This window comes from Galeopterus variegatus, unplaced genomic scaffold, assembly GCF_000696425.1.
Source record: "Galeopterus variegatus unplaced genomic scaffold, G_variegatus-3.0.2 Scaffold8965, whole genome shotgun sequence".
Lineage (NCBI taxonomy): Eukaryota > Metazoa > Chordata > Mammalia > Dermoptera > Cynocephalidae > Galeopterus > Galeopterus variegatus.
The window spans coordinates 71,365-81,031 of NW_007735076.1; the positions used below are offsets into that span (position 1 = coordinate 71,365).

A 9,667-nucleotide genomic window follows, 5' to 3' on the forward strand; every position below is an offset into this window, starting at 1 on the left:
CCAACCCAGGCTGAAATCTGCTCAGGCAAAAAGTAGAGGTGAACAAGGGCCGAGAGAGGCTCTGTGTGTTCTGTCCCTGTGTCCTTGAGTGACTCAATAAAACACGATGCGTAAACATCCCTGGATTCCATTATTTTTGTCAGCCAAATCTCATTGGCATAGATGAGACATACAGTGTTTATCTCCCCATGACCAGCAAATCTAGGTGACGTCTTTGCCCTTTCTAAGATGGCCCCAGAATCCTAGAAGGTACAACTTTTCTGGTCTTAAGGGGTCTCTGTGGTCTCACATGCTCGTGCTTTTGGGTTGATTGCTCATCCCCACCTCATCCCAATTCATCTGTTCCCACCATACCCAGCTGCTCTGCCTTAGAGGTCATAATGCCCAGTGTCAATTTCCTTTCAAAGAATGCCAAGTTCACCACCAAGAAAGAAGCCCCCTTTGTCCTGGAGACATCCGAAATCGGTTCAGATCTGTTTGCAGGAGTAGAAGCCAAAGGGTTAAGCATTAGGTAAGTCCATTTTCTCTGTGTTTATATTTTTAAATACAAATAAAATTAAATTTAAAAAAGACTAGCCAAGACATTTGTTAATCACGAGGCATTTCTAGGCGTAAGACTCTCTGGCTCAAGGTGATGCTGTTTTGTTTTATTTCCAGATTTAAAGTGGTCTTGAACAGCTGTTGGGCCACACCTTCAGCTGATTTCATGTATCCCTTGCAGTGGCAGCTGATCAACAAAGGGTAGGTACCACTCTCCACAGCCAGGGCTGAGCCCCAGAGCCAGGTGTATCTGGGCTACTTTGCTCTGGCTTGGAATAGCCTAGGGTAGGAGTGTTATATCAGAGACATCCTGATGTGCTTATAGGCTACGAATGAATACTCGGAAACATTCCGCAGTGCTTTCCAGATACCAGGTACCGTTCTGAGAGCTTTACCATACATTAACTCACTACCATTCCCATTTTACTGAAGAGAAAACTGAGGCACAGGAGAGAATAAGTAAGTTCCCATAGTGTGTGTGTTTATGGGGAAATGGACAGGCTAAGTTCAAATCCAATCAGTCTGACACCAGAACCATGGTGAGGACTACATTAGACAATCCATATGAAAAGCTTACCAGATAGTACCTTGTCAATATCCAATCAGTTTAAAGAAAATCATTGTTTGTATTATTCATTCAGTAGATAATGGGGAATTCTTAAAATTCTGAGTAGAGGACTGAAGCATTGGAATTGCGCCATAGAAAGCAGTTCTGGATGTCATGCACAGGGTGGTTTAGAAACAGTGCATGGGAGGTGGAATGATCAGATCAGAGGCCCCGCAGCTACTGAGGCAAAGGCGACGAGACCTGAACTGAAGTTGTAGCTCCCAAGTGAACGGAAAGAAGAGGAAGGGAGAACTTCTATAGGAGTGAGAAAAATTTAGAAACTAATTGGGTATGGGGTGGAGGGAAGGACAGGACAAGAAGTGGGAGGAGTATGTGAGAGAAAAAGCTTTGTGTTGTCGGATCTGTGTACTGTGATGAGTAGCCTTTCTGGAGCTACTTAGTAGGCTGTTGGAGGAGGGGATTTCTGGATAAGGGCATATGGATTCTCCCTGAGTTCAGGGATGGACATATTAAGCTTGAGATGACAATTGCCTAGAAATACTTAGAATTGTAGCCTTGAACAGAGGAGAGGTTGAGCTAAACTACAGATGTGAGCGTCATTGATGCAATTAAGTGTAAACAAAAGAGTAGAGGCCTTTCCCCAAACAAAGCAGACCACTGTGCCTGTGTTCTCACCAGAACCCATCAGGCTAAGTAAACACAGGGGCCAGGGACAGAGATAATTAGATAAAAAGGTGAAGCTACTTTGGACCTTGAAGTATTTTTATTTAACAAACAGTACAGTTCTTACAACATACCAGACGTTGTTCTAGGTAGGTGCTTTACAAATATTATTTTATTTAAATTTTATTAAACCTCCTAAAAAGTGAGTCATACAATAATCACTATTTTATAGATGAGAAAACTGAGGCACAGACAGGTCCAGAAACTTGCCCAAGGTCTAGTGCTAGTACAGGGAAGATCTGGGGTTCACGTGCAGGCAGCATTACCTCCTGAACATGTGGGTAGGACAGGCTGGCAGAGCCACACCTAAATGACCCAGCCAAGATGGGAGTTTAATTCAGGTGCTCACTGCACATCTGTCGAGTGATTTGATTCATTTAGGTTTTGCCGATAATGGTGCAATCAAATGACTTCACGGATTCTGAAATAAGTTATTGATCTACAGGGACCTGAAAATACCATCGGAAACTGGAAACCTCTCTTAGGCAATGGCCACACAGGGCAAAGGCTTCTTCCATCCATGGAATCATCTCCCTGCAAATAGTTCTCATGCTGTGGCTCCCACCTGAGAGATGTGTAATGTGGCAGAAAAAGAAATGCCTGTGGTTGGGGGGTAATCTATAACCAGGGGTCCTCAAACTCTAGGGTACACACGAGTTACCTAGGGTGCCTGTTATACAGGCAGGCACACTACAAACCAAATCAAAAGGTCTCTGGGTGAATCCAGACCTGCATTTTAGAACAGCCAAATTTTAGAAGCCCTGATCCATTTCTACATTCTTCCTAGTTGACACGGCACTTTGAGGTTGGAGTGCACGCACAATGACCAGTGCCAAAGGGCAGAATTGGAACATCCACTCCCACAAATATTTTTTGTTCACACTGGGCCCTTTTGTAGGAAAAACCAGTTTTCAAGAGTTCTTGGAGAGATTACAGTAGATATATGATCAGCGATTTTCCTGCACACATGAGTGCACTTAAAACAGCACACTCATCTCAAAGGCTGATCTGAAGGAAACTTGTGGAGCCATGGTGTGAAAATCTCTCAATGGGCTTCCACCATCCGGAGGGAGCTGTCATGGAGGGGCAGGTGCCAAGACATCTAGGCCCGCCCACCATCTGCCTTCTTCTCACCATCTGACTAAGCTCCGCTTAAGTTATTTTGTGCTGGCTGACACCACACCTAGGCACTCCAGCTACAAAGAGCTATTTAAAGGACTCATGTCTTGAGTTCATACAAGGATCTTGGGTTTACTGACCAAATGATCCTGCAATAGTCTCATTTCATAACTCGGAAAATGGCCGCAGCTCAGAAGACACCACAAACACAAGTAGCTTCTGACCCCCAGTCCAGGTCCAAAGGCACAGCTTTCACTCCTGTTTACTCACAAACTCTCCAAATTGACATTCGTTAGGTCCTGTTCCTCTCCTTTGGTAAAGGTATATTTACATAGTGTCCTTCCAGTCACTTTTATCCTGTGCTTATAGTAACAATATGACTGCATTTTTACAAAGGTAATTATATATGTCTAGTTGAAAGATTATAACATAAATTCAAATTTCCAATGGCCAAACCTCATAATCCACACACAGGGGTGGGTCGGGTATGACTGAGCTTAGGCAGCCTGGGCAATGCCCAGCACCATTGTCTCTCTTGTGTTACCCTGGGGGTCTGTACATATCCCAGTCCTGAGAAAGCTTTTATCTCTTGGGGATTTCACTTTGTTAGGACAGACATGTGACTCGCCATGCATGTGGCTTCTCATAAGTCACTGCCATCCTGTTGTACCTTGTCTGTAGAATGGGGCAATCATACATCTCATAGCTCCTCAACTTAACTTCATAGTTGTGAGGATCAAGTGGGGTGCCACAAAAGTGCTGTGGAAGGGGGAAAGCACTGTGTGAGAACCCAGGGCAGTGTGTCTTTGTGCAGATTTGCCTCCAAAGCCCTTGCTAGAGCTCAATGAAGTGGTGTTTCCCTCTCCCTTTCTCCATGTGCCGCAGCTGCCCCACAGATGAAACAGTCCTTGTGCATGAGAACGGGAAGGATCACAGGGCAACCTTCCAATTCAATGCCTTCCGGTTCCAGAACATCCCCAAGTTGTCCAAGGTTTGGTTACACTGTGAGACGTTCATCTGTGACAGTGAGAAGCTCTCCTGCCCAGTGGTGAGCCGCCTCTCTCCAGAAGGAGAATGTTACCCAAAGGGATCGGGATTTGAGGAGCTGTATTTTGAGCTGGGAGATCATAACCAGGCCAGCGTAGTTGTGTGCTGATGGCATTCTGGAGGAAGGTCACTGGCTGTAGGGGCAGACGCTCCAGGCCCTGCCTGCCCTGCCACTGACAACCTGCACCATCTGGTATGTCACTTAACCCACCAGGACCCGGGTTTCTCATCTTTCAACAGAGTGGTGACAAGTAATGATGGCCCTTCCCTTTTTAGATAGTGACATCAGGTAAAATGACAATAATAACAGACATGGAAATACTTTGAAAAAGTTAAAAGTGCAAGGGAAATTCAGGGTCTACGTGGCAGTGACAGGCTTTGGACATAACTCAAAAGGTGGGTGTTTTTAGCTTTGATTGAACAGCCTGAGGGTCTGCCTGTGACACTTCAGAGAGGTGCTGCAGAAATTGTTGACACAGGCTGAGGCTGATTTGACTGTGTGAGAGGGAGGCCCAGCAACCCGTGCTGCGGCAAGCCATCCAGTGACTGCGTGGCTCACTCCAGTTTGAGGACCACTGCCCTAGAGACCTAAAAGTGCTGAAGTCCAAACTGTTATCCCTGGTCTATTTGGACTAAACTAGAGACTTCAGTGTTTCCAGAGGCTACCTGCCCACATAGCCTATAGTAATGGACAGAAATGAGATCAGAATCACTATCTCTATTGATTCATTTGGCTGGAAAATGGTCATTTATGCGCACAAATAGAAAAAGGAAAAGGAGCCAGAGGGTGCAGGGATAGAGAAAGGACAAGAGAGACATTTTGTAGTTGATCAAAGGACGAGTATTGACACTGCATTAAAAGGAAGGAAGGAAGGAAGGAAGGAAGGAAGGAAGGAAGGAAGGAAGGAAGGAAGGAAGGAAGGAAGGAAGGAAGGAAGGAAGGAAGGAACGAAGGAAGGAAGGAAGGAAGGAACGAAGGAAGGAAGGAAGGAAGGAAAGAAAAGCAACCAGAACACATCTTGCAAGTGTCCACTCCTCAAATCTCTGCGATGAGAATAACCGCAGTAAAATCCTTATCCAAAGAAATGGTCCTTAACAAAAGAAATGGCATCAGTCCCTTCCACACCCAATGACCTCCTCCAGCAGGATTTCCTCCAGCTTGAAGAATTAAAAGTAAAGCTTTCTTCCTTTACTCAAGTCAGAGAAGGGATGAAAGACATCCTCCTGGGTTACTAAAAAACAAGTAACTAATGTCTGTTGACTGGAGAATTTTGACCGCCCAGTTTGTGATTTTTTCACTAAACCTCATTTCTTTCTCTCTTTTCTCTCCTTTGTTCATTCCTCTGTCCCCTCTTCCCCCTCCTCCCACCTCCTCCCCTCTCCTACCCCTTCCCCCTCCTCCCCCTCCTCTCCCTTCCTCCCACCTCCTCCCCCCTCCCGTCCCCTCTCCCGTCCCCTCCTCCCCCTCCTCCCATCTCCTCCCCTCTCCTACCTCTTCCCCCTCCTCCCCCTCCTCTCCCTTCCTCCCACCTCCTCCCCCCTCCCGTCCCCTCTCCCGTCCCCTCCTCCCCCTCCTCCCATCTCCTCCCCTCTCCTACCTCTTCCCCCTCCTCCCCCTCCTCTCCCTTCCTCCCACCTCCTCCCCCCTCCCGTCCCCTCTCCCGTCCCCTCCTCCCCCTCCTCCCATCTCCTCCCCTCTCCTACCTCTTCCCCCTCCTCCCCCTCCTCTCCCTTCCTCCCACCTCCTCCCCCCTCCCGTCCCCTCTCCCGTCCCCTCCTCCCCCTCCTCCCATCTCCTCCCCTCTCCTACCTCTTCCCCCTCCTCCCCCTCCTCTCCCTTCCTCCCACCTCCTCCCCCCTCCCGTCCCCTCTCCCGTCCCCTCCTCCCCCTCCTCCCATCTCCTCCCCTCTCCTACCTCTTCCCCCTCCTCCCCCTCCTCTCCCTTCCTCCCACCTCCTCCCCCCTCCCGTCCCCTCTCCCGTCCCCTCCTCCCCCTCCTTCACCCTCCTTCCTCCTCCTACCCCTCCTCCCCCCTCCTGTCCCCCCTTCTCCCCTCGGCCTCCCAGACCTGCGACAAGCGGAAGCGCGTGCTGCGGGCGCAGACAGGGGGCGTCCTGGTGGTGGAGCTGTCCCTGCGGAGTAAGCCTGTGTCCCCCACTGTTGAGTTCGCGCTGGGCTGCGGCCACAGGCACAGCGGGTTTGAGCATTTTGACTGAATTGCCAAACCAGGTGTGCCTGTGGGCACAACCTTCACCTGCTCCTGGAGTTTTCCCGCGGGGAGTAGGGGGCAGCTCGTGCCAAACTAAGGACTTGAGGTTTGTAAATTCAAGTGCTCCCTAGGAATTAGGGGGGGCAGAGCTTCCAAACCGAGCATGCAGTGAACGATAATAGCAGAAAATGAAACGTCCTGAGAATGTCACGGGCAAGTCAACAAAACTCTGTGGAGCATCCAGCCGCGCTGGGCACCGGAGTTTCAGAAATAAGCAAGACCGGGAGCTGGCCCGTTAGCTCGCTTGGTTAGAGCGTGTTGCTGAGAACACCAAGTTCAAGAGTTCGGATCCCCGTACTAGCCAGAAGCAAAAAATAAAAATAGAAAAGAAAGAAAGAAGCGAGACCCACGGGGAATTTAGCGTCTAGCAGGGAGAAAAATGTTAAACATCGAGGGAAAGAGAGATCACTCAGGAGGCTGGGGTGAGCAGGGTGCTATGACACTATGTGGCAAGTGATTTCAGCCTAGTCCAGGGCTCATGGAGGACCTCTGCTGACAACCTTGAGGCATGACCTGAAGGATTGTGTGGCATGAAGAACGGCAAGACCTGTGGGAAGGAGGGGCTTGGGCAGCTCTACCTTAGAGTGCAGTCCCAGGCTGCAGCCGGATTTTGTGTGGCCTGCAAGCTAAGAATGGTTTTTTACATTTTTATATGGTTCAAATGAAAAATCAAAAGAAGAACCATATTTCACGACACACGAAAATTACATGAAATTCAAATTTCAGTGTCTATAAAGCAAGTTGTATTAGAACACGGCGAGCTCGTTCATTTAGGCATTGTCTGCAGCGGTGTGCAGGCTGCAGCAGCAGCGTGGATCCGCGGCATAGAGACCACATGCAGGCAGAGCTGAGAGTTTTCACTATCCGGTCCTTTCCAGAAAGTTTACCAAACCCTGCCTCACACAGCCGAGGGGAAAATAGTGTGAGACGAAACCATTGTAAAGCCTGGTATAAACTTTGTACTAACATCAACGGGGGCCTGATGTTTCAATCAGGACAGGATACGATCAGGTTTGTGTTTTAGAAACAGCTCTGAGATTTTTCTTCCCTGGTTTTTTTTTAAACCTGCCTTCTCTCTCTTTACTCACTACAGGCAGGGGATTTTCGAGTCTCTATAGCTTCTCAGGTAAGAAAGAAGACACCTCTGAGAAATGTCATGGGGCAAGGTTTTAAAGGCAGATGTGTGTTTTCAAAGAAGCTTAACTTTGGCCCCGAGAAAACCTTTAAGGACCAAAAATTGCACTTTAAACCACACCTGAGTGGGGCATAGGGGACAGAGGTAGAGAGGTCTCTCTCCAACCGGCCCCTGAGCTCTGAAGAGAGGGAGGAGCTGGCAGTAAACTGGATGAAGCCCCAAGTCTCAGCAAGACCTCACCACGTGGCTTTGCCTGGCTTCCTGCATTTGGAAAACATGATTTCCAATGATCTGTTCATTCAACAAATATTTGAGTCCCTGTTGTTATGGCTCTGCCCCTCATGAACTGAATGACCTTGGGAAATGATCTCACCCCTTTATACCCCAGTTTCCTCTGTAAAATTGGACTAATAACTGCCCCTATCATACACGGCTATAGTATGGATTATTTAATCACAGCTAAGGGCACTCACTGAACAATGCCCAGCACATATCAAACATGCAGTAAGGCTCAACCGTAATTATGGTGACTGTAGCAGGCCCTGTTCTAGGCATTGTGGCAGTGAGCAAGACAGGCAAGTCCCCTGTCCTTTCTAATACGTGTGAAATATGGGGGTGGGGGGTGTGCAGGGACATGATTTAGAGAGCAGCCAGGGAAGCCCCTTAGAGGAAGAAACATTTCAGCTAAGACCCAAGATCCCACCTGCATCGTGAGAAGGAGGCAACCATGCAAGGAGATGGGTAAGACAGTTCCATTTATTAATAAACTCACAGATGTAGACTTAGCTCTCAAAATTACAGGAAAATCATGTAAATCAACTTTTTAAAACTTCAATGCTAGATTCTCGTTTTGTAACAAAAGCCCTACAGTGAAAAGTGCCATCACTGTATTGTTAAAGTTCAGATTCCTGTTGGTCAGAGGTCCATGACCTCGGTTTATCTATTGGGTTCTTCGTACTGATTAAAGTGAGCTACAGAACAAAATTGACTTGGCATAAAGTGTGCAGAGTTGTAAGGAAACCTACTGACAAGCCCTGGGTTGACTCTTCTGTTGCGTCATCCTTGGCCTTGCAGAACTGCTTCTGAGCACCTCTCCCACCCGCTCTGCTTCACAGATGTCTTCTATCACCTCGTCGTGATGCTGGGGATTTGTGCCGTGTTATAGGACGTAGCCAGGCTGCTGCAGATCCTCCACCCAAGGTCGTCCTGAGTGAATGACGAACTCACATTTATTGTGCCGCCAAAAAGAACAAACAGAAGACCACATTGTTGGGGAGCAGAGATTAGCACTTTGCCAAATCCATGTTGCAATGATTTTTGTGAAGTCGGTGATCATTTTTCTTTGGTGTCCCAATTTCTCTTGCTACTTCCTGTGGCCCTGAAATTCCACAGTCCTTCTCCTGCCACTGTGGGACGAGTCTCCATCCCCCATCCCGAAGTCAGGGCTGCAGTTTGAAAGTTATTCTGATTTTTTTTTTTTTTCATTTTTGTCTCTTTTTTTTTACTGACTGGTAACAGGATCGCAACCCTNCCCTGTGGTGCAGCAGAGACTGGATGCCTTGTTCTGTTCTCTATGGTGCTTTTCCTATTTTGTACACTTACAAGGATTTCATCTCTCCCTTGGTGCTCTGCAACATATTTCTTTAGTCATTTTAGTCAATATGCATCTGTTTGATGTTTTGGTCCCCTTGTGTGTGTGAGGATCTAGTGTCAGACACTTCTAGTGTGCCTTCTTTCCACATAGCTCTTCCAAGGTGGTTCTTCTGTGGATATTCTCCTTTAGCCCTAGGGTTCTGTTTAGAGTTTCCTGATGTCTTATTTTTTAAATTACAGTTTACTAAATCTATTATACTTCCTCTGTTTAACTCACTGTGGTTTCTATTTTCTGATAGAACTCAGGTTTATTTTGCTGTACACAGAAATATGTGAACTTTCCAAACCTGTTACTTGAATTAGCTTTTGTCATAAGTATATGGAATGGAGTTCATCCACTATGCTGTAAGGTGCACCAGCATCCGGTCTTGGGAGCCATCCTGAGGGCTAAGCAGGTCACTGCTCCCGAGCTGAACTCCATCATCCACAGCAGCTCCAGACCCACAAGTTGTCCCAGCTTTGGGCTCTGGCCCTGCCCCTGACCCCACTGCCCGTGGGGCTGCAGCCACCTGCACTGCTGGTAGTCATTGTGGACACTGGCTTCCTATTGCTGTAGGTGCTGGGCTCCCAGGCCCACCTCTCCAAGAAAGACAAGAACAGCCACGATGGTGA

General features: G+C 47.8%; 1 protein-coding gene across 1 annotated transcript in view; it reads left to right on the forward strand.

Annotated features, from left to right (window-relative positions):
• The window catches only part of TECTB (tectorin beta), a 19,271-nt gene extending 10,397 nt beyond the window's left edge, over window positions 1-8,874 (forward strand). Inside the window, exons 5-10 of the mRNA XM_008593295.1 lie at window positions 408-511; window positions 658-741; window positions 3,836-3,998; window positions 6,065-6,137; window positions 7,361-7,393; window positions 8,518-8,874. Of these exons, the coding sequence (XP_008591517.1) occupies window positions 408-511; window positions 658-741; window positions 3,836-3,998; window positions 6,065-6,137; window positions 7,361-7,393; window positions 8,518-8,567 (507 nt within the window). The 3' untranslated portion in view covers window positions 8,568-8,874. The remainder of the gene's footprint in view (window positions 1-407; window positions 512-657; window positions 742-3,835; window positions 3,999-6,064; window positions 6,138-7,360; window positions 7,394-8,517) is intronic.
• The last annotated feature ends 793 nt before the right edge of the window (window positions 8,875-9,667 follow it).